General features: G+C 40.7%; 1 protein-coding gene across 1 annotated transcript in view; it reads left to right on the top strand.

Annotated features, from left to right (window-relative positions):
• The first annotated feature begins 7,027 nt into the window (after positions 1 to 7,027).
• ANK3 (ankyrin 3) overlaps positions 7,028 to 25,458 on the top strand; it is a 369,399-nt gene continuing 350,968 nt past the window's right edge. Inside the window, exon 1 of the mRNA XM_034062680.1 lies at positions 7,028 to 7,164. Within this exon, the coding sequence (XP_033918571.1) occupies positions 7,114 to 7,164 (51 nt within the window). The 5' untranslated portion in view covers positions 7,028 to 7,113. The remainder of the gene's footprint in view (positions 7,165 to 25,458) is intronic.

Here is a 25,458-nt window from a genome sequence, read left to right as displayed (position 1 = left end):
GGGAATCCTCTAGCAGTTGCAACCTTGCGCCATCAGTACTCTACTCTGCCTTGGTGAGGCCACATCTGGAATAATGCGTCCAGTTCTGGGCCCCTCAGTTCAAGGACAGGGAATTGCTTGAAAGAGTCCAGCGCAGAGCCACAAAGATGGTGAAGGGAGTGGAACACCTCCCTTATGAGGAGAGGCTGAGGGAGCTGGGTCTCTTGAGCTTGGAGGAGACTGAGGGGTGACCTCATCAGTGTTTACAGATATGTAAAGGGTGGGTGTCAGGATGATGGAGCTAGGCTTTTTTCAATGATATCCAGTGATAGGACAAGGGGCAATGGGTGTAAACTGGAGCATAGGAGGTTCCACGTTAACATCAGGAAGAACTTCTTTACTGTGAGAGTGACAGAGCACTGGAACAGGTTGCCCAGGGGGGCTGTGGAGTCTCCTACGTTGGAGATATTCAAGGCCCACCTGGACAAGTTCCTGTGTGATGTACTCTAGGTTACCCTGCTCTTGCAGGGGGGTTGGACTAGATGATCTTTCGAGGTCCCTTTCAACCCTTGGGATTCTGTGATTCTGGGAAAGTAGTAATGTAACCCACATATATATATATATATATATATATATATATAAAGGAGTGCTACTTTGAAACCTCAGTACCAAACAGATTTACAAAGCAGATGTGTTTCTAGTTTTATAGGTCTTTCCCCTACAGGATAGTTTCACTGTAGATTCTGGGATGCTGCTGACACACTTTGGCACCCATTCTCATTGGCACTGACAGTCCAGGGCCAACACACTCTGATGGAAACCTTCAGTCCCTGCAGGAGTGAGGTACAAACACCACTCCACGTCAGTGAAGTGCCTGCATTTTTTCATTACTTCATTGAGCTAGTTTACAATATCTTTGAAGGACAGCATTGCTGCTTCCCTTAAATGTAAGCAGGGCAGGCTGCTGTATACAGAAACTTGTGGTTTCTTCCCTAAAAGCATTTATTTGGGAGAGCAGTTCCAGCAGGCAGGAGGTTTCTGGTGCACTTCCTTTTCTACCCTAGCCAATGGGAAAAGCAATAGGCAGCTTGTCCAGCTCCTCTCCCCTAACACATATACATTTCAGGGGTAAAACTCCTCCACTTTTCCCTCCCTCCTGGGGAATTTTTGCAGCATAGGGTGTGCATGCTTGCAGGTTTCTGTTTACCTTGAATCGTGTATTCCCAGCACTTGCGGGGGATTTACCTGCACCTAACAAGGCTTTTGTATCTCTGGGAAATCCCAGAGAGAAATACAGCTTCACGTCTTGTGCAGTTCAAAGGAAAAAAGTCTGATGTGCTCCACCCTGCACAGCCATAGAGAAACTCTTCCCCATGTATGTATCAAGTCCAACATAGCCAAAACATCCCAGGCTCAGTAATGCATGTGAACCGACTCAGCGAGGTGTGTATGATGTCCCTCAGGCCTGACTAGCAGCACCTTCAGGCTGTGCACACTTTACAGCTTTGAGGGGATTGATTTCTATAGCCAGCACAGGAGCAGATCTTCTGCTGCTGACTCCACTGGACTAATCCTTGTCCAGAGATCTTAGGAAGGTGGCCAAAGTCTGCCTTTTCCTCCAGATAAAAAGAAAACATGTCTGGGAAAACCCAGATTTACAGTAATGGGGCAGAGGTGAGGGAAGGCAGGGGAGGAAGGAGGGGAGCAGGAACTGGAGTATCACGAACTTTTAGTACTATAAACTGATATAAGCTATGTTAAAATATATACATATTATAATTATATATAAAATATATTATGTCTGAAAATACTGAATACAGTGATTTGAATTTTCTTGAAAGTGACATTTTCTTTTTTTCCAGGTTTTAACTAGTTTATGTTTAAATATACGCAAATATTTCTTAGTTGTGCTCATACAGTTATTTCTGTTGGACACTAACTGTTCATTTTCTGAGTGCTCACTGAATGTCTCTTTCCATATCTCGCTTTGCCCCAGGAGTTTTGAGTGGTGAAGACCAGGAAGCACCAGAAGGAAAGCTGGCTGAAAGGGAACAACTCTCCTACACAGGAGTCCAGCAGCCTTACTTCTTTTTTTACACGAGGAGGCTGCTCCATGAGCCAGCAGCATGCAATGCAGTGATCTGTGTGAGGCGGTGACCCCCTTGACTGGTGCGTGAGATGGGCTGTTTAGCCTTTTCTGATACCTTTAGGTGGATAGCTTTGATACCTGTCTGATTGCCATTGCACACAAAGCGCACTGTGACTGTCCATGCTTTCTCACCTGCTCTTGTGACTCTTCCTCCATGCACAAACTGTGCTGGCTTAATCACAGGTAAGCAGTGGAGGGAAATTATTTTGCTATGCCATGCTGGGTGGACTAGCAGTTGTGTACCAATACCTTATAGCAATGGAGAATGCCATTGTATCCAGTGATTTCGTTTAAGAACAGCAGAGCTTGCTTTGCCCCTAGTGTGTGCTAAGAGTGCTCAGTGACCATAATGGCACATATTGACCCAAGGCAGCTTACACAAATTTAAGCTTGTCCCGTTTCTCCATAGCACAACTGTGAACAACAGAACTCTGTGAACACTGAGAGAGTGCTATGTATTCCATAACCACACTCTCCACCCTCACTTTCTCTGTCCTGCTTCATATAACTAGAAGCTCTAGATAGCTTACTTGTAAGGGAGAGTACACATAAGAATAGACCTGTCATGGCATTAATTTGTCAAATATCAGACTGACAGTTCTGCTTGCCTAGCATTTCCCTCCCTCTTGCTGATGTTTGCCTATCCTTAGGATATAAATCATGTCTTCTTTCTGACTAGATAGTGCTTATCTCAGGTTGACCATTGCTTTAGACATGGCAGTAGCTAATGATACTGCTTGAGATGGGTGGTAAAACTACATTTGTATTGCCTTTTGTGTTTGAAGGGATTTACTGTTCTGCTTAAAGGAATAGTAGCAGTAAGCCTTCTGACAACTGAGTAACAGATAAACAGAGATATATGGATGTGGGAATCCCTAAAACTGCTGCTTCCCTTTACAGCAAAGCATAGATCCAAGTGCAAAACCAAGGGAGAACTCAAAGGCAAACAGCACAGAAATCTAGATGACATTGACAAATTACTTTAATTATCAAATTACACCATTAATTATCATTTTATTTATGTAAATGGACAAAGGGCACATATATTAAAACCTCTTTGACATTCAAAACTTCTGCTTGCTTGAACTGCAGTGCTAATTGGGTAAGGCATATAGGATCAGACACAATGACTAGCTTGGGTGATAGTATTACAACTGTACTCATGGCTAAGCATCCAGTGTAAAACTGAACAACTCCTTCTATGCTGACTAAAGGGCAGCTGCAAGAGTCTTGTCTTTTGTATATTATCTTGTCTTTTGTATATTAATCACGTTCTCCTCAGCAACAACATCATTGTAAGGAAGAGAAAAAGTGTATTTTGTTTTTTACATAATGATGTGATTAATAAAGGTCAGCTGGCTTGTGAATACCAATGAGGGTTTCTAAGATAGGTTGTGTTCATTGTACTCAGAAGCAAATACAAACATTGATTGGCTTCTTTTACCATTCATTAAAACCCAAATATTAAATTGCTAATATGACAATGCAGAAGTACAGTAGGAGAGATTTAGTAGCATTTGAGGGATAACACCTCTTCAATGCATCCTATACAGGATAGTTCCCTATATTAAGAAACATGGAGAACCCTTCTGCATCTTAACAGGATGCAAGAAAGCAAAAAGCTCCTGAGAACTATTTGAAAATAAAGCAAAAGGATGGAAGCTGATGAGAAAAAAAAAAAGAACTGTCACTGTTTCCTGAATGCATGAATATAAATATTTTAAATAAATTTAAAGTACTTGAATTTAGGTTCCAATTTTTTTAAAGTATCATTTTTTGATGCATATTGTGTGGCATGAACTAAACTACTAAAAAACCACCAAATATTGATATAATTAAAATAATGAAAATATCATAAACCATCCCTTTGTGGCAAATAATGAGGTTGTAGGTAGAAGGAAATGTCAGTGTGGTGGTTATTTGTGGGTTATTCAGGTTATTTTCCTGGAGGAAACCTTGGCTGAATTTAAAATCAGAAGTTTTACTGTGAACTTTGCAGCAGCACATGAAGAGGAGCGACATGAAAGCACTGTGTGCAGAGAGCTTGTTGCAGGGATCCGAAGGATGTGCAAGGACCCCAGTGAGTGCATTGGGGTTGGCATCTAGAGGCCAAAACATACAATCACTGGATGTAACATCTGAAACCTTCCCTCAGCTCCAGCTTTGCCCAACTCCTGCCCCACAGTAGGGAATGCATCACTCAGTCACTGAAGATCTGCCTTCACTGCGGTGGGGACAGTTGGTTACATACAAACCTCTGGAGAAATACCCACAAACACACAACCTGGATTTTAATAACTGTAGGTGAACAGGGCATTTGTACCAAGCGGGGTGAGAGAAAGTGCGGAAGTGTCTTTTGTTTCTCTAGAGCATCTGGGCAAAAAGCCAGGCTTCACCAAAGTCATTGGCAAAATTCCCATGAATTTGAGCTGGGCAGAGCTTTCACTCCTGATCCCTGTAAAACCAACCTTAGGAAAAGGTGTCTGCTTCCTGGTTTTAGTTTTTGCATTTCACATGGCTTACAAGCCAAAAAGAAAAATGGCAGAAGCCAGTAAACTGCTTTTTAATTGTTGTTTGGATGCATGAGAGCAGGAAAAGTACAGAGTTCCTTTCGGAGTTCAGCTCTCAGTCCTCACACAGGCAAGCAGTCTCACACTGTAGGAGGCTGGGTTTGAGTTAAACACGGAGGTCTGATTAGCAAAGCCCTCCAGCAGAACAAACAATTCCAAGGCCCATTCATTTAGGCTCTGTCCAAACTTAAGGCCAGTACAGCTGCAGCAATATAACTCTCGGCAGCCTTCCTTAGTGGGAGACAATTATGCTAACTAAAAATCTGATTGCTGGTATAGCTGTTTAATTTCAACAATAATACTATTTTTTCCGATTACCTCAGGTTTTCTCTGTGCTCCTGATCTGTTTATCCTTTCCTGTCGTACAACCACCTGCTATTGTGCTCTATCAGATCAAGTGCACTACCATAACATTTAAATTCCAAGCCTTCAGTAGGGAAGCCTGACTTAACAAGTCTCCTACAAAAAGGGAAGTTAACTTTTTCTTCCCTCTGGGTATCATTCTAGCTGCCAATACTGAAGGTATACTTTCCAGGTGAGAATGGAGATGAGACAAGTGAGGTATGTAAGCCTGTGGAAATGGACTCTAGATTTACATGTCAGCCTTGAATTCATTTAACAATTCCTCCTGCTATCAGTTGTGAGAGTAGAATTACAAAACACTTTTCACTTCAAGTAAAAATGATTTTTTTTTTCTTAAGGTGTTATTTTATAATCTGTAAACTCTTTTTCAGTCTTTATAATTTTCCTTCCTAAAGAGCAGTGGAAGGTGGTACACAGTGATGTTGTGGTATGTGAGCCACATGAAAATAGTGCATGGCCTAGCCACAGAGATGTTAATTGCCACTATCGGTGATAGTACTCCTTGCTAGTAAACGTGACCAGTCCGGCTTCGTGCTTTCTTTTAGCCCATGTGGGGGTTGTATCTATTTTTTTCCCTCATCTCCTCTGGCTCCTGGTTGCCTGAGTGGGCTGAGGAAATGAGTCATATCCAAAATAAGAGGGATAAAGACATTCTGAGGAATTAACTTTTCCATATGAGACACAGCCAAGTGCTGTAGTTAAATATTTTTATTTGGCTTTATATACAAAGGAGAAAAAAACATACATCTTATAGAGAAAGTGACAAGCAATTAGTTACATAGTATCAAGAAGATGTATAAATGTGTATAGTCAGTTTATACAGCTGGGTATGCACTCTGCAAATTGCATCCACAGCATCATTGGTAGTAAAAAGTAACTGGACTAAGTCATTACAAGCAATATTTGTAGGTAAATTAGTGCTTAATAATTATTGTTGTGATTAGCCACTGCTAACAGATAAATTAAGTTCTAATGAAAACCAAAAAATAGGTTGGTTCACCAGAACAGGTTTTTGGGATGAGAAGTAAGATGACTGGATAATTTAAGTTAAAACTAAAATCATTACTTTTGCAATACTTTCAAGATTTCAAGTCCTGATAAAACATACTTTCATAAGAATTATTCAAGATTTTTCAGTGTTAAGAAAAAGTACAAGTAGAACGACTGGTTTGATCAGTGCAGCAGCTCGTATGTGGGGTTTGCATAGCCATCAGCTTTGACTGGTATGGGGGGAACATCACCCAAACTGCCTCAGTCAGGCTGAAGAGCGTTATGAGTATGAACTTATTATCCTTAGAAGCAGCTCCCCATTGCAATCAGTGAGTGGGGTATTCTCCTGCTGCTTTTCACATGGAAAACAACTTTGGATTTGCATTACTGTAAATATACTACACCTGTAGCACTCATTCTGAAACCCCAACGGCTTTAACCGTGGTAAAGAATGCATTAGTGCCAAACTAAAGGGTTTGGTTAGCTTTGAGATTTTGCTTAATAGGCTTCAGCTGGGCTCCCCAAGCCGCATCCTCTATAACAATCTGCTGGCAGGAAGGAGCAGCAGTCACTGGACTTCTCTTCAGAGTTGACGTTCATAGCCGGAGGTCGCCGTTCCCAGGTGAGCCGCAATGTAGGTGCGGACGGCCCGGCCACACTCGGGGGGCTGCTGTGTGGGTGCTCTGTGATCCTTCTGAGTCCTTTGGTAGCTGCCTCCCTCCGGCTTTCCGGCAGGGGAGACCTCGCAGCGCTCTCCTCGCTGCAGGGCACCTCGGTGCGGGCGGACATGAATGCCAGCAGTCCCTGCCGTCGAGGGCCGCAGCCTCCAGGCCGCGCCCCGCTGCCTAGAGACGGGGCGGGACAACGGCAGCCCCCAGAGCCAGCGGCCGGGCCCTGGATTCGAGCCTGCCGCAGGAGCAGAGGCACCGGAGGGGCTCGGCTCCACCTGAGGGGGAGGTGGCGGCGGCGAGGGGCAGGCCTGGCCGCCGGTGGGGGTGAGCCGGGGACGGCTCTGCCTCCGCGCTGGGCGAGGTGAGGAGAGGTGCCTGGGAGCGCTGCAACATGGCCTCCGCCTTCTCCTCCCGTCCCGCGGGACGGGGCGGCAGAGACCAGGTGAGCGCGCAGTTCTCTGTCCCGCACCGCTGCCGTCGAGCGGGCTGAGGGCAAGGGCGCCGGTACCGGCGGCTCCTGCTGCTGTTCCTCCTTTTCTTCTTCTCTCTTCTCCTTCCCTTCGCTGGCAGAGAGGGGCCAGCACCGCCGGGCTGCGAGCGGCGACACCGACGGTGGCTCCGGGCTGTGGTTGCGGGACGTGAGCACTGGGAGATGGGTGCTCCGCTGCCACGGTTGTCAACGGGCTCCGCCTGGCAGCGCCTTCGCCGGGGTAACCGGAGTGAGGGGAGCGGTGCTGCGCCCCCCGCCTCGGCCAGGTGTGAAGGAGGAAGCCCCAGCGCTCTGCCCGGGCCCGGCCTGCTGCCCTGCACTGCCCCGGCGGGACGGGTGCGTTGCTCTGCGTCTCCTGGGCTAAAAGCTGTCGAAAACGGCTTGTGAAGCCCATCGCGGCCACACGTTAAGGTTCGAGCTGTTAGCAATAAAGCGCTTCAACTCGCTGGTAACGAGTTAGTGTATGCCATGTACTTGGCTTGTCTGGCTTGCTTGTTTTTCACACCTCAGTCGTGAATCGGAGATGCGTTTGTGGGATGGAAGCTGAGAACCCTTTTGGGTGAGGGTGGTCTCTTCTCCATCCTTATCTGGTGCCTGGACATCAGTCCTGCGAGTCGCTGGTGGGAATGTGGTGGCCGGCTGAACCCTGTCACCTGGGGGACAACAGAGGGGTGTCTGTGTTAAACCAGTGCTGTTCTCAGCAGCAGCAGAGCAGGTGAAGAGAAGGTGCTGTGGGAGGTTTTGCTGCAGTGTGGTGTAGTGGCTATAGGGGTTGTTTTTCTCCCTGTCCTCCCTTCTCCACAGTGGTTAGTCCCAGGGTCAGGTGAAGGAGCTTTGCCACTGCGTTGTGTGCCCTTAGGTATTTGATGTGTTCACTTTGATTGTCATGCTGACAAATGCTGCCTTCTGTCACGAGTGACTGGACTGGTCTGACATTTTTCCAGCTGAACACAAATAGCATAATCAGTTTTAACTGTGAAAAACTGTTCTCAGGGCAAAAAAAGAGCACATTTTTGCCTGTTACACAATGTCTGACCAGCATAATGACACTTCTCCTAGTAAAAATAAGTTTTAAAGGATTGCAAAAGTATGATAAATGTGAGGGGGGCTGTTTTGGGGTTTTTTGTTGGATTAGTGTCTTTTTTTTTTCCCCTCTTTGGGCTATATGCCCAGAACTCCTGAAACTAAAACTGAAAATAAGATTAAAGCTATAATTAATCAGGGCTGCATCAGCTTTATCCTTTTGTGGGTTTTTTGTGTGTTTGTGTGAAGTTGGTATTTTGAATTATTAAATCTCCCTGCTTTTAATGCCACTTTTGCTATTACTTGAAACATTTAATATCCCGTCATCTTTGTCCAGTTATCTCCTTTGTTGTAGAGCAGTATGATTTCTCGTGTTTCTCCCTCAAACCTGTCTAGTGTTCATGCTTTAAAATGGAGTGTAAATTAGCGCCACAAAAGGACTGATCATCTGGAAGCAAAGCACTGTTCTGGCAGCCAGGTCCTCTCAAGTTCTAGCTCAGATAGCTGCTGTTCCCCCTACTCATAACTTCATTCTGCGAGACTTGTGTTTGAAGGAGAACTACTAGGATGTGAAGACAGAACTTCTTGCTGTGGTGTCGGCACTATAGGCGTTTTTCCCTTCATCTTTTTCAACAGTTGGCTCAAGGATAATGGAGAAAATGATACCTCTTGTGTGGTCACAAAGTGAGCAGCTTTCAGGCTTATTCTGGAAGGTTTGTAATCTAGGCCATGTTGAAAGCCTTGAAGCATTGAGTCCCTAAAGAAGTTGACTGTTCTGTCTCCAAACCATGGATGTTACATCTTGGATTTGGAGTAGCTTCAGGACTGTTGGGGAGATTAATCTTAGTCCTCTGGGCTCTGGTCTTTCTGACCATCAAGGGCAGCAGATTTCCCATTGTTTTCAGCATACTGTTAGGTCAGGCTTTCAGTTTTTAGGGTGTTTCTTTGTGTGGTGGGGCTTTTTTCAGCCTCTCCCAAGTTTTGGGGTGTGTAAAATGCTCACATCTTCAGACACTATTCATGGCCAGGGTTGGAAGTAGGGACATGTTTTGAAACAGTGTTTTTAGTGAGTTCACAAGAAGCTTTTCTGCTGTCACAAATCTCTGATGTCCTAGACACTTCCTGTGGGGAAAATTGCTAATGCTCGTTACTTGACTTCTGTTACAAAATGATACTGTACTCTCATGGGCTGCTACTGTGTTGATACTTGCCAGGGGTTAAGGTTGATTAAGGTTACTGAAAAAATGATCACCTCTCCCATCTTCTCCAGATACTAGTTTATTTGCCCTATGCCTTTTTCTTTTGTTTTTTCCCCTCCAGCATTATACTTCTAGGTCAGTGACAGTGCTGCTTTTTCTGAAGTGTTTATGTGTGATCAGTTTACAGTGCTGAAAGGGGTTGTTTGTGGCTTATAGGAGATCTGACTTTGGATTTCAGAAATGAGAAACTTACACTGTTTTATATTTTGCCACTTAAAGCTCAACTTAGTTTTAAGGGGGACATTGGTGGGAAGAAGGAGGAGTTTGGTTGGTCAGGTGGTTGTGCAGGGGAAGAAGAAACCCAAACTGTGTTCAAATATTAAAGTTGTTATTTTCATGTAGGAAACTACTGTTTATGTAAAAGTTATTTCACAGAATAAGCTTTCAAGTCTGATCTGTAGGACCACAAATCCAACCATGGGTGCTCTGAAAAATGATAATAAACCTGAAATTTCTTAAGTCATTGAAAAATGTGGGAAGAGGTATTCCTGCAGTTAAAAACAAACAAACAAAAACCAAGCAAAAAAACCCTAAAAATAAAACCAAACAAAAAATACCCCCACCAAACCTCAAAACCAAACCCAAAAGTAATCAATCCCCCAAGTCCCTAAATTGTCTGTGTAGTATACAGACTCATATAATAGAATAATTAGGGTTGGAAAGGACCTTAAGATCATCTAATTCCAGCCCCCCTGCCATGGGCAGGGACACCTCACTCTAAAAGACCAGACTATGTAAGTCTCAGTTCTAGGTAAATCTTCAATATAGGCAAGTTCTTGCCACTGATCTCTATTCTGATTTTATCCTACTTTTTTTTACCAGTTTAATTTTGCGTATTGTTTTTTATTTCCTCTACTCCAAACATTTTAGATTTTGGTTTCTGAAAATTCAGTGATCTTGACACCATGTAGAAGCTGTTGACATAATGCAGTGGCTGATTGCCTGTTAAAGGCAATTTTTGCCGCTCTTCTGTTGTCTGAAGTGTGAACATTTCCCATGTATTAGGTTTTGTTGACAATGGTACTCTTACTCCTGTTGGCATGGCTCTAGGTATGACAAAATAGGATGTGGCATGTTGCATTAATCTGGGAAGAGCATGGGTTTACAGTCATTAATCAGGAAAAGTTTTATTTACTCTTTAAGGGAGTTTGATGGTGACTTGGCCCAAGGAAGTGCTTTCCTTAAAAAAAAAAAAAAAAGAAGGAAAGGAAAGCTCATGGCACTTGTTAGCTTTTTCTAGAGATGCAGAGAGTGGCATAGACCCTGGGGCAATAGGATAATAGAAAAGGCTTCTATGGGTTTTATGCTTGAGTTCTGAAATGCATAATTTTAAATAGGTATTTTTAATGGTGACATGTCTGAGAAGGAAAATAAAAGTTTTGAAGTTTGAATTTTCTGAAACAAATACTTCAAAATGGCTTCAAATGTATGTTTTCTTTAATGTTGTAAAACTAACTTGGATTCCATTCCTTTCTTCCCTAAAAAAAAATAATAGGCAAAATAGGAAATAATATTGCTTTCTCTTTTCTAATCTCGGGAAGAGGGGAAAAAGAAGAAACTCCAAACTTACTTTCATCTTCAGTAGTTAAGAAATTCCCCAACTTTGCTACTGTTTTGGTAATTTGCAGGTACTGTCTGATGGCTGGTGCTGATCAGCTTCTTCTCTCAACTGCTGAATTACATTAGCATTCATATAAAATCCATATGAAATAGTAGTTGTTTGCATTGTCTGTTTCTGTTGTACTTGCCATTTGGTATGCAGTATGTCTCTGTAAAGAGGATATGTTGCAGGCTGAGAATAATGGGTGGGGGAGATAATGACAGCAAAGAAAATTGCTTTATTAAATTATTGACTAGTGTGATGGTGAAATTCTGAGGAATCTTGGTTTGCTCGTGTGAGTCATTGCCTTGTTCACTTAAAGATTTTTTTTACTCTTACAGTCTTTGCTCAGGTTTGAGCAAAACTCACTGTGTTTACTCTTGGAGTAGTGGATGATCTTTCTACACTGTCCTGTGATAGCCCACAAAAATGAATCTAATATTAGCTACTTAATGATATTATAATTTCTTCTGTTAAATCCATGTAAAACTTCAGTTCCCACTGACTTGGTAAAGAGGAAAAGATACCATATTTCCCTTCAATTGCTTTAAAATCTAGAGTTATTCTCCAAGGGCATAGGTAGGTTGGTGCCCTTTGAAGGAGAAATTGTTCAAAGTTTCCATATTATATCTGATATATGCATCATGACTTTATTAGTAGGGATTATTGAGTCCATCTGATAATAATAACATTATGAGCTAATGAAAGGAGTTCTGTGTAGTACAGCTGTAGTCAGGTGTGTTCGTGGGCTGAAACCCTCCCATCTGCCCTGTGTGCTAGTGCTAAAGCAAGAGCTGGCTGAGCTTCTGTGCTGATCTGTCTTATTTTAAACAGGTGTGATGACTGCTCCTTTTAGCAGGAGAAACTGAAGTAACATTCTGCAATGGCAGAGTAGTTGGTGACATGTGCATGTAATATGAGTAATCATTTCTTATTGAGAGTCTTTATAGAGTCTTGATTTCAGGCTTTAAAGCCTCTGTGATAAATCATACTTGGAAAGTGTTTTTAAAGCAGTCCTAATAGAGGTTATTTTCAGATACTTTGGTTCTACACAAGTTAAGTTGGTTTTATGATATTTACTTGCTATTGTTACTAGTACTATTTTTAAGTGTGTGTATTTTTTATTTAAATAAAGGAATATGGATTCTCTAGCTTTCATGACAATTATCTTGCTCTGTGAAAAAGCAGAGATTGGAAAGGTTATGAATGACCCTACACTGACCTAATAATCAACCGACGTAGTTCTCCTTTTATTTTTTGTCTCAGAATTTCTGCCTGTTGCAGTGTTGAATGTGCTGATTATGCAGTTGGTGAGGTGTTATCTAGGATTAGGAAGATGTTTGGGCAGCTGCATCTATTTTTCTTCTGAATTTGAAAGTTAGAAGTCCAAAGTACTCTGTGATGGGAAGTGTCCATCTTCTTGCAAACATTATATGACTCATTTGGTTTTGCTTCAGTTTGTTGTTCTGTAGATTTTTGTTGCATGTGTCTAGCTCTTAAAACATCATCTGCTTTTCTGTTTCTTGCCTCATTTTTTAGGGGAGGGACATTTTACTTAGTTTCTCTTTTCCATGCTGTAATCTCCGACTCATTTCTGTCAGTTTAATAGTTTAGTGTAGCCTTGGGCAACAGCCTAATTTCTGTGCAGGTTCAGTTTCCTCAGAACACCTGTTTAGCTTTAGGACTGGGTCAAAAAACAATTCATCCTCAAACTGTTTGGATTTAATGTGCAGAGAAGTCTGAGTCATGCCAGAGAATAGGTTTGAAAAAGCTGGAAAATTGATGATTAGTTTTAGTCTTCCTTTTTCTTGCTGAGATCAGTCTCGTCTATATATGAAATCTACGTTAGATTTTAAAAGCAGAAAAGTCCAGCTCTTTCACTGAGAAAGCAAGGCTCATGGAGGATGGGGTAAGCAGCAGAACTGCAGTTGCTGCTTAATGAGTACAGTTAATTTGAATCACTGAAACTTTTCCTTGTTTCTCTACTACTTTCCTTTTATTTTGGAGCCTTCTTTTGTTTGTGCTGTGGAGGAATCCCAAGAAGCAGACTGCTTTGCTTCTGTACTGCAGGACTGACCCTTTTATGGAGCTGCTTGGGGATTGATGTGTGAAGTTTATTGAGGCAGCTGGGTCCTCACCAGAGGTGAAGAATGAGTCTTGTAAATGGGGAGGGAGAATTTTACAAGGCCAAGTGACCTTAATGTGCTCTTTAAATTATATCTTTGGGGCATCATAAAACACTAAAATCTTAACATAAAAGGTGGGTCAGCCAGCCTTCTGTACTAATGTCAGTATTGTATTCAGGGAAAGGAAAAAAGACTTCTGGAAAGAAAGAATCATCTAATGATAGGTAGAAGTATTCAACAATATTAAAAAAACCCAGTTAATAGATGGTAATTATCATGTGATAGGCATTAAGGGAGAGGTTAATTAACTTGACAAAACCAAAGAGAGTGGTAGTGACCTTACAATAATCTTTGAAGGAAAAACTGTAGAAAACAATAAAAAAGGGGGGGGGGGAACACATAACTCAGTATGAGTGTTAACATTTATTTAAAAAGAGAAACTACAAGGTGTGCATGGTGTGTTTTATTTCGGTGGTGGTTTTGGTTTTCTTTTGTTTTTATAGATATCCTAGGCCATTTCTGTTAGTGACTATCTCATCAGAGATTAGATTTAAGGCACAGTAATTATGTTATTTCCCCATATCTCAACTCATATGATTCCATTGTGTAATATCTGAGGTACATAAACTGGTACATATATCACCCAGAACCTTAACAGCAAGTTGCCTTTAAGGTGTGGTAAGTGGTGAGGTAAAGGTAGTCAAAGATGGAAGATATTCTTCACGGCTTCTTAAAATATTATAATACTTGAGAATATTATACATACCTAGCCTTGTGCTTGAAGTTTTTGGAGACTTTAGGTGTAATAGCTACTAAGATATTGTGTTAAAGTTTCATTGGACTTTAAATTAGGAAAAATTGAATATTCATGTGTCTAAGTGTCTTGCCTTAAGCCTTTTGTTATGTGTTTTTTAATCTGTACCATGTCTCAAGTTGTTGCTTTCTGTGTCCTTTTTAGTATAATGTGGATCAGCTGCTCTGTGCTCTGGCTGAGGCAGCATAGGAGTCTTGGTTTTTATTTAACCTCAGCCTCTGTATTATTTAACCTCAGCCTCTGTATTATTTAACCTCAGCCTCTGTAATGGCGTATTTTGCCACATTGCATTTATATTATTGTGTAAGAATCTGCTTCTTTTTCTGCACAGCTTCATAAGCCTATATTACTTTAGAGAATTGATGTCAAATTCTTAGGGTACAGGCTACTGTACCTGCAACCTGACAAAGACTGGGCACAAGTCCAGTATGTTTCAGGATATGGACTTGCTCTGTGGCATTCATTTTAACAAGGAATAACTTGTGCCACAGACCTGACCCCATTTTGTAGGTGAAATATCTATAGGTGTGATTCAATGTTCTGTGTATCTGGTAGGATGGTAGAGCCCATTTCCTCTCTTATTTTCCTCTATGCGTTGATTCTGCTTGCTTCTGTTCAAAGAATGCTTCAGAAAGAGCATGTAAGGATGTGTCTGAGAAGGCAAATTTCACAGGTCATGACTTTGCAAATGTGTGAGTCAGACTTACCTGGGGATAGGAGCCTCTGGTGGGAATAAGCTATACAATGAATAAGGAAAAGGGAAGAATCTCTAAATGGCATTTGCCTCTTACAAATACTCTGTGTAGAACAGCATCAACCAGTGCAGGGGTTTTATATTCAGGAGCATATGTAGCTCACAGGGCCTAACCTGAGACATGCTTAGTTTGAGACTTTGTGCTTGTATCCTTGGTTGGGAACTCAACCTATAGTTTCAACATCTGGTTCCAGTGCATTAATACCTGAAAACAGTAGAGTGCTTTTTCTGTTGTGCTGTTGCCTGCTTTCCTCCTCCTTTGCTGCATCAAATAAATCTATCATGCTCTGGTTATCCTTGCAGTCCTTTGTGAAAAAGCCCCATATATATATTTACTGGCTTCCTTCCCGCTGATATCACTCTGTGAAACTACTTTAGTTCAGTAGGGTACTCTTGTTTTTGAAGTTATTGCTTTTCCCTATATTGATACAGATTTTCCATCCTTCAGTAGTTTTGGTGATGTAGCTAACAGCCCAGTTTTGAGAAGTGTTTTGTTGCTGTAGTTGGGGAGAGATGGACAGTAGCAAAGCTGTGACAGGGAGCAGGGCAGGTGCTTTGCTGCTTGTTTTCATTGCTACAGGAGATGTTATGTAAATGCATTGAGACTTTCCTCTGATTTCAGTGGTGTAATGTTTCATAAATAAGCATTGTGCTGTTTAAAACTCAGATGTCAGAGGTAGAAACTAAATACAGAAAAAAATGGGACACATCTGAAGAGTAATAAACTTTCCCAATGATCTGTATGTACAAGCTAATATGGCATTCTAGGGAAACCCACTGGAAAACAGTATCTTTCTGAAAGGGTTTGAAAAACAGTGATGGGTTTACCCTTGTTTGGTGTACTGGTTAGAAATGTCTGAGACTAGCAGTAAGAGGTTCAGTAACTCCTGAATGAAGTTGCTTTATCAGGTCTCATAAAAACACCAATAGTTTTGCTATAAAGATAATGTAGACAGTCTGTTGTTCTAATTGAGTCATAAATCAAACAAGCCCCCCCTCAAAAAAAAAGGTGGGGAGGAGGGAAGAATGCACATGCATCAGTCTGTCAGTTCAGGATGCTTTCCTGTGTGAGGCCTGCATTTCTTTTCATGGACTCCATTCCAGCAAAACGGCTTTGTGATCTTAGTCTTGATGTGGGTCAAAAGGGGAAGATTGTTAACATTCCTCCTGCCCCTCTCCATCACCATCAGCAGCTCTCCGTGGACATCAGTCCTTTGGGCTTATGTGGGAGAGGACAGTGGAATCTTGTGCTGCTTATAATCACTCTTCCAAACATTTAGCTCGATTTGCATCTCATCTGGACAATAACTCAGCTGCCTATTTTTAATTATTATGAATTGTGATTGATTTATAATTGGAATGCTAACATTGCTGGCATACTAGTATTCTCACATTTTATCAGCACTCGTGTTCATCATGAAGTCTGACACAGCTAAAGAGACAGTTTTTCTTGAAGACAGTCATAATTCTAGGCAGGGTTCTCTGTAACTGTCCTTTAAAGATTGTCTTGCCCTGGTTGGCAGCTTTAAAACTGTTGCTTATGTGTGTGGCCCTATCTTGCCACTTGTTTTGATACTCGTATAGTTCCATTGTGACAGCTTTGGTTTTACAAGATAGAAACAACTGCATTTTTTTTGGCTAAATCTGAACAGCTTTGAAATGGAAATATCCTTTGTTCTGCAAATGAGTTATACTGGATTGTTAGAAGCCGTTTAGAATTGCTTGTTACAGTGATACAAGTAGGCAACAACATGCCTCTGAAGAGATTAAGAACCTTTCATTTTATGTTGCATTTGTTCCAGTCATCATAACTCTAATGAAATGCCTGTCTCTTCCCTGCAGTCTCTTTCCCTTGTCTTTAATGTGTCCATCTTCCTAAAGAACTTGTTAAAGAATGTGGGTTGTTGAACAATATTCCCTTGATCAAACTGTAACAAAAAAAAATATAATATTCAGTAGTGATCCTTAGCTTGACAAGCTAAAGTACTAAGATCATTAACCTTATACTGAGCTCAAATATGTCCCCTGCTGGGAGAATATACCAAATATGATTATTGCAAAGGTTACACACTGGGGACAGAAAAGCTTAGAAACAGAACTTTTTATAGATAATATATAGATAGGGTATGTTAATGTGTGGAAAGATACTAATAAGTAACAGCAAATTCCATAAACTTGGTGCATTTTATGGTTATTGCTTTTACTGGTTTTTAACAAAACCAGTGTATTGTAATGGAAGAGTCTAAAGTAATTTGGTCAGCTGCATGGTATGTTTAACTCAACTGTAACATTCAAGCAACAAAAAGAAATACCATTCAGATTGCTCCATGAAATGAGAAAAATTGTCTTGGGCACCTGTAAATTCATCATCTGCTTATCTTTGTGCCAATTCCACATGCTGCAGATGATTTTGGCAGTTTATCATGATAAATGCATTATGCTTTCTGCATGAATGACACTAGTATCTGAAAAAGCCCTTCAATAGTAGTGTAAATAAACCACTTGAATGTTTTGGTTTATGAAGTAAAACCCATTTGCTTTTGTGACAGTTGTTGCTGATGTGAGCATAGCAAATCCAGCTGTACTAGTCACTCAGTCATTGTTAGGGGCTTGTTTTTTTTTAAGCTAAAACAATATACAGTACTCTGCAGAATTCCAAACTTTAAGAACCTTGGAAAGCACTGATATAAGTTGTGTATTAAGTATAATGTATGAACGATTTTGACCTTCACACATTATAGTGAGCTTCATATAGTGAATTCTGTTAAAGTAGTAACAGTGCAACAGTTAAATAGTAATAAATTCTACTGCAACTATCTCTAACTAGGTGGTGAAAGTGCGATGTGATTGCTGCTGTATGTGATCACTTCTACTGGCTAAAAAAACCCCCTACATTGCTGTAATTTCTTAGCAATATTTCTATTAGAAAGTTGCATTTTTGTATTGGATGGAATTACAGCCTTTAGTTCTTGTCATCCATACCACTGTCACTCAACAGTTTATTCCTTTCTCTACTTTTTGTACTGTGGCAGAGTCTGTACAGTTAAGGAAGTGTAATTGGCTCTATCCCTTGTGTGTGCAGAGCTGCTGACTGCTTTGACTTCTAGGTGCTGAATAGCACTAGCTGTCACTGAGATTGGAAAAAATGTGGTTCCTCTTAATAACAGGCCTTAAGACTATACAATCCTATTGTGGAATACTAATTTAGGTGATGTGATGGCCAGGGAAAAGAGTGGTAGCAGTATGGAAAACTGACAGATTTTTTCTTTAATTCATATCTGTTTTGAGAGTTGATTGGAAGAAAGATTGGGATGAAATGTGGAGCAACTTGTCAGAGCTGAAATTCTAGAGTTGAAATATTTAGAAGAATGAGTTATTGATATATATATATATCGATATATATATATATATATATATACTAACTTTTTTATATGTAAAATCCAGTTTAAAGTGTATATATATTTGAATTTTGCATAATAACAACTGGGAAAGAAGTGTCACAGAGATATGAAACAAAGGGAGCAGATAACCAGTCGGTATGTATGGCCAGATTCTAGGGTAGTAATATCAGTAAGAAGTCTCAGCAGCCAAATTATTCCTACTATAATGAAGTTGGTGCCTGAAACTCTGATTCCAGGTGCAGGTATCTGTCCTGCTGGCTTGCATGTTTGGCAGCCACTCAGCAGGAGTTTCAACCTAGAATACTGGTGTCTATTAATGAAGGAAGGAGGGGGGCCTACGTAGCATGACCTCTGGATGATGAGAGATTCAGATGAAGAAGGGGTAGAAGAACAATTAATCTGAGTCTTTCCTGTCCATCAGCGGTACCTTCAGCAGTTCTGAGTATGTCCTTTGCTAGCATTTTTATCAGGTCCTGGGTGTTCAGTTTTTGGTTTTGGCAAGGCATCCCATACAGATGCTGTCTTTCATGGTTGCATGGAAGCTTTATTGATCATTTTTGCTGCGTGCTGTGCAGGTGTTATGGTTTCCTCTGTAACCTAAATGTGTTTGGCTGTGATTACAATTACTCAGGAACAGAAAGCTGGTCATTAAGAAATAACCTTATGTTTAACTAACTGATATAGATGGGCTCAAAAACCTGCTGACATTGATAGAAATTTTGAAGCTGATTTTGGTGCTAGAGTGTCTCTTTTTATCTGTCATTACAGTAACTTTTTCTACTTCAACATCTTTTTTTTGTTCACCTTTGTAATGATTAGGTAGATAAAGGTATAATTATAGATATATATATATTTTTATATATATTATATATAATATGTATAGGTAATTAGGTAGATAATAAAACTTGTACTGCTTGGTGGTGGTCTCTTTGAGAAAGGTAATATTGAATTTATTTTACTAGGAATCCTCCAACTTCTAGTGAAATGCAAGACCTGTGCCCAGTGGAGTAAGATACAGTCTTAGCTTCCTAAGCCCAGTGAATCTTCTTCCAATAAAAAAGCCACACACACAAAAGCAAATGAACAAAACAAAAACCACTAAACAAACAACTCTTCTCCTGCCCACCCCCTGACCAGACAATGAAAACTAATATTTCCTTTCTCTTCTGAGATCTTGATGCTTCCCATCAGTATTATAGGGAACTCCTGAATACTGCAGTGGGTGAGGTCTCACAAGAGCAGAGTAGAGGGGCAGGATCACCTCCTTTGACCTGCTGGTCACACTCCTTTTGATGCAGCCCAGGATACAGTTGGCTTTATGGGCTGCGAGCACACTGAAGCTGGCTCATGGTCAGTTTCTCGTCGACAAACACCCCCAAGTCCTTCTCCTCAGGGCTGCTCTGAATCTCTTCTCTGCCCAACCTGTAGCTGTGCCTGGGATTGCTCAGACCCAGGTGTAGGACCTTGCACTTGTCATGGTTAAACTTCATGAGGTTGGCATCAGCCCATCTCACAAGTGAGTCAAGGTCCCTCTGGATGGCATTCCTTCCCTCCAGCGTATCAACTGAACCACACAGCTTGGTGTCATCTGCGAACTTGCTGAGGGTGCACTCAATCCCACTGTCCATGTCAGCAACAAAGACGTTGAACAAGACTGGTCCCAACACCGATCCCTGAGGGACACCACTTGTTACTGGTCTCCAGCTGGATATTGAAATGTTGACCACAACTCTTTGCGTGCAGTCATCCAGCCAGTTCTTTATCCACCGAGTGGTCCACCTATCAAATTGATCTCTCTCCAATTTAGAGACAAGGATGTTGTGTGGGGGACAGTGTCGAATACTTTACATAAGTCCAGGTGGATGACATCAACTGCTCTACCACTGTCCATCAGTTCTGTAGCCCCATCATAGAAGGCCACCAAATTGGTCAGGCAGGATTTCCCCTTAGTGAAGCCATGCTGGCTGTCACCAAGCACCTTGTTGTTTTTCATGTTCCTTAACATGCCTTCCAGAAGAATCTGCTCCAAGATTTTGCCAGGCACAGATGTGAGACTGACTGGTCTGTAGCTCCCTGGGTATGTATGTATTGTCTGTTTTTAACTGTGCCTGTTTAACTCTTGGCATTTGTCAACAAAAATATCTATCTCTGCATTTTTTTTTTTTGTTTAGTGTTGTGTTCTGTGTAATCAAGTCTCTCAACATGAAACAGAACTCAACACAGAAAACCACACATCTCTCAGTGGGGTGAAGGTATGGGGCCAGCTGAGCAAAAGTAGAAGTTGAATTTCAATTGCCAGTTACTTAATTGCAAACAATGCTTTTAGGACTACAGTTCCTCCAAAATCCTCTGCCAGTATCTTAAGTGTCTTGCAATTTCCCCGACAGAAGGAATGTCCTTGCTGTTTAACTTAGATTTGTCATATAGCTGCCCCCAGCAGCTTGCCAGCTATTTTGTTTGTGATCTCTCTTGCTTGTAAGAGTGGGTAGATGTTTGCCACTCTTGTCATAATGTTTCTTCTCTGCTTTCTTGTCAGACCCTTGTGCCTACCACGTGCCTGGTTATTCTCTGGGTCAGAAAGCTTGTTTAAAGCTGGTAGGGCTTTTGTCCATAAGAACCATTGATCCCCTCAAAGCACTGCCTGGAGCTTTGTGATATTCTCATCATGCTAAACATAAAACCTCTTTCATTTTGCAGAATGTGTTCTTTCCTATGTTTAGTAACTCTTCCAATTAATGATTACTTTGCCTTATAACAAGTATCAATGTCTGTATTGTTTCAGTCAGGCTGATAAACAGATCTTTGTATGCTTGTACATGGTAGTTTGAGAAGACAAACTCACTGGGATATCTAACAATGAGCAAAAGCTTTTATTGAAGCCACCATGCTGCACACCTGATAGTTGTAAAAAATTAGTTTCATTTGAAAATGGATCCAGAGATGTTTCACTTCACTAACAGTTAAACCTTTTAAAGCAAAGAAATCAGGTAGCAGTACATTGCTTATTCTTTTTTAACATGTGTCTTAATGTGGTATGGGCATTTTTTTTTGTCTGTATTCAAACTCAGAGATGGTTATTCCTTATGAAAATTGTTATTTATATTTAAATAGCAATTACTATATATAACAAATAACAATTACTAAAGAAAATAATGTGTTGCACTAATTTTTCTCCTTTACCCATGCCCTGTCACAGGTTGGGTGAGGATGGACCTGTGTGAAAACTGATCTTGTTCTGATGTTAGTCAGTAATAAAACTGTTTATCTGCTTTCAGTTCTTTGGCATGGCTAACTTCTAATAAATGAACTCTGTGCTCTTCAATTGGGGCTCAGTGATGTGTGCATTCATGTTTAAATGATTAGCCAAGTAGAAAATTGCATGCTCAATAGAAAAATAAATGGAAGTTGGTAACATAGTAATATTAATCTTCACTAAATTGTAATGAAGTGCTTTGAAATGGAAGAAACATGTATTTTGTGATGAAAGTTCTTCAATTTGCATTTGTATACAAGCAGTTCTTGTCCTGTGTTTAATTAGGTGAACAAGTGAAAGTAAGTCCTGCAATTCAGAACTTATGGAATGTTTGGAGACTTGCACCCAGTTTCTGATTTGAAAATATTTTAAATGTATGAACTTCAGATATTCTAGGTATTCTTTCTTATTGCTTACCCACTCCCACCCCAATACTTACTAGAGAGTATCACATTTAAACAGATACTTTTGGCATGTTATGTGTTTCCCCAGTCTCTTCACAATTCTTTAGGATCTTTATAGGTTTGGTAGGACTTATAAACTATGCAAGACTGCACTAATTTTGGCATATTTTCCGTAGCTTCTAGGACTTACTGAACATCAGTTCTAAACAAGTAACTTCAGGGTGTCTTGGGGAACAAATTACAACAGCCTAAACACAACCATGTTTATGGTCACAAACAGCTTGGGTATATCTGCTAATGCTCACTCTGTCATGATTGCAGGGCAATCTGAACTTCTTGTGTCAGAACACTGGATGTTTAGGTCAAGTATTCTTGTTTTTATTCCTCAGAAGGATTTTGATGATTACTGTTCTTGTAGGCCTTAATCTCAGTGCTAAATTTATCATACTGCAAAGCCTGATAGCTGAGAATGATCTTGGATGGGGTCTCTGCACTGTAAATTCCTGTGATCAGAGATTGTCTTAAATCAAAATTATGACTTTTAAGTGCAGAATGCTTAGTGATCAATTTTCATCTGTCTTAACAATAGGTATCCCACACTGTCATAGAGATCCCAATACTTCTCGAAGTCTAAGGGTTCTTAGGGATAAAGTGTGCATCTCTGCGTTTAACTGATTTCTATAACTGAGAGTCTTTCATCTACATCAATGCTGCTTTAGGCGCCTACAGGGATTTTTGACTGGTGTGTGGATGCTCATGCCAAACAGATTAGAGCAAACGGATTAGAGGCAGGCTTAGGAAAGAGTCAACCACAAGCATGGGTCTTAACAGTGTAGGCATGGAACTTGGAGTGCTTGAAGGAATTGCACCTGTTATGCGCCAGGCAAGAACAAGATTAGAAACAAAGCTAAAAACTAGTAAATGGGAAAGCTGGTATCATAAGATAGGGTGCAGGGGAAGCAAGCAGGGTGTGACTGGTGTGAGGGAGTGCAGGAACTATAACAGGGAGGAGAAAGATCAGACTTGTGAGCACAACTGTAGGTGAAGGTGCTGCTTCACCTACCCTGTCCTTCAGTGTTAGATCTTGCTCATGTGCTGGGTCTTGGTCTCCTGGCGCCTGTGTTTGCCAGTGGCCAAATTGTCCAGATATCATCTGGCAAGCCTGACACCCATGTCTTTAAAGGCCCAGATAAGACAAGGTCAAGGTCTTATGAACCCTTTAAAGACATGGTTCTATTTTTATGTGACTTGGTCTCTAACATCATTGACATTATGGAATTTTCTTCTATTTGACATAAGTTTAAAATAGTGACCAACATATATATGAAATAAGATTTCATTTAATGGTCTTCTATTGTAGAGCTATTGACTGTGGTATGTTCCTGTTGAAACATCTTAATTACGTTCTGGTTTTGGATCATGTGGAATACTGACATTTGCAACTCCCCCCACCCTAGCTAGCATCTTGCAGTGTAAGTCAGATCCAAATACCAGTGTCTATGAAACTGTGATGTAAACTGTTGGGTTTTTTGTTTGCATGTTTTGCTTTGTTTGTTTTTGTTTGGGTTTTTTGGTTCTTTTTTGTTTGTTTTTTGTTTGTTTCGTTATGGTTTTCCTTTTTTTTTTTTTTTTGAGGCACATTCTTTTTTGTCCAACAAAACTTAAAACCTAGCTGATGGAGTGTTAGGATGTGCTGTCAGCCAAGGTGGAACACTTCAGGATTAGCAGATGGACTTTGTTCTTTGGGAAACCATTCCTTTCTGTGATGGAGCCCTAGGGTTTCCACATCAAAAAATGAAGTGCTGTTTTGAGAGAAGCTGCAACATTGTTTACTTGCGTTGTTGCTGACACTTGGAGTTGAAAGGCAGAACACAATGAGATTCTCCTGTGGTAAGGTGAATGTGGGAAGTATAGGATTTTGCGTGTAAATTGTGTCAAAGAGATTTCATCGTTTACAGCTACCCCAATGCCCTGGATGTACTGTGGTGAGAAGAATCCAGGCAGACTGTTCTGAGGGAGGCCTTAAAAGAAACTGAAAGAACAGCTGGTATCAGATACAGCCCCAGTTTGTGTTTTCTTGTTTGGTAAGCCTGTTGCAAGCCTTGAACTTTAAGTTTCTGTGGCAAGTATAGACTTGCTATGCTCATTGATATTTAACTAGTGTCTGAAGCAAATGCAAATGGGTCTGGCAATTTTTGGGTGCTTTCACTTCCTTAGAAGTGACAAACACAATGGATGTGATGTTAATGAGGAACTTTCCAGGTACCTGCAACCCAAAGGAAGCAGGAAAATCCCAGATCCGGGCTTGTTTTTTTGCTGTCTCCCTCTGTCTCAAGGGTCTGTTTACATTCAGGCAACCCTAAGTGAACAGGCAGAGAAAAAACCATCTCTGTGTACCCAGTGCCAGTGTGATACAAGCCATGGAGCAGGGCTAAAGCAAGCACCAGCAATTTTAGGTAAATCAGGTCATGGTGGATTTCACCCTTAAAATTTGGAAATAAGCAACATTAAATAATGTCTTATGGTAAACTTTGCAACTGTATCACAGACAGATGCCTAAGAGACTGCTGGCTTAAAAGGTTTATCAAGCCTTAAGAAAGTTGTTTGCTTATCTTAACCCTATCTAATAGGTCAATAGAAAGAAAGACCTATTTTTGGAAACAGACCTTCCTCTTCAAAGGTGAAATGGTCAAAGGTGAAATATGGTCAAAGAAACACTTTAAAATCGTGGTGGGCAGAAAGGAGACTTTCATAAATTGTACTTGTAAACCTGATTCCAGATTTCTGGAGTCACTTTCTGAAAAATGTATTTGGTATGAAACTAAAGCTTTGCCTAGACTGTTATTTAGTAAGTTTGTTTTGTTTAAAGTCACAATACAAATTTGCTAGAGGAGAGGGGATGGTAGGATCCTTCTTCCCACTGTTAATTTCATGTAGTCTAGTGCATGGGCTCAGGTCCTGTAATGTGAATTCCCTCCTTTTCTTCTTTGTCCTATGGTTATAGACATCACTGGATATGGCTAAGTGAATGTGTACATTCAAGTGTGTAAACATACACTACTCCTAATTGTTCCTAAAGTATAAATGACCATTAGGCTGGAATTTTAAGAATCCAGAATTGTGCTACATGATCAGGTATTTATGACTTGCTGCAGGTGGGCTTGGATCTAGGAAGAAGGCAGAGGTTTTCACAAACTGACCTTTTCCTGTATGCACACCTAGACAATCAGTCCTTTTCCAAGACTTCTTGCCCATCACACCCTTTTTATAGAGTAGTGAGAAATTCTTTTATTTAATCTTCTCTGTGTGTGTAGGTTCTTCTGTAGTTTGGATCTCTGTACAATACCAGAAATATGACTTGGTAGTCTGTTTTCAGTGTTTAGTAATCTTGTACATGATTTCTCTCGGGGGTGTTTCCAAAACTGTTTCCTTTGCTCAAAATAAGTGGTTTTGTTCAATGTCACCAGGACGGGAGGAAAAAAAGTAAAAGGTTTCCTTATCTTATTAATATTTCTGTAGTATTACCAAACAAAAGCACACCAGTGATGTTAGCACTGCCAAATCTTGAGCACTTTCTTGGTGAATAATTAGATAAGGAAGAACTCCAGAAGG

This window comes from Melopsittacus undulatus, chromosome 4 (assembly GCF_012275295.1).
Source record: "Melopsittacus undulatus isolate bMelUnd1 chromosome 4, bMelUnd1.mat.Z, whole genome shotgun sequence".
NCBI classification, from domain to species: domain Eukaryota; kingdom Metazoa; phylum Chordata; class Aves; order Psittaciformes; family Psittaculidae; genus Melopsittacus; species Melopsittacus undulatus.
This window is presented reverse-complemented; position numbering and strand designations above follow the sequence as displayed.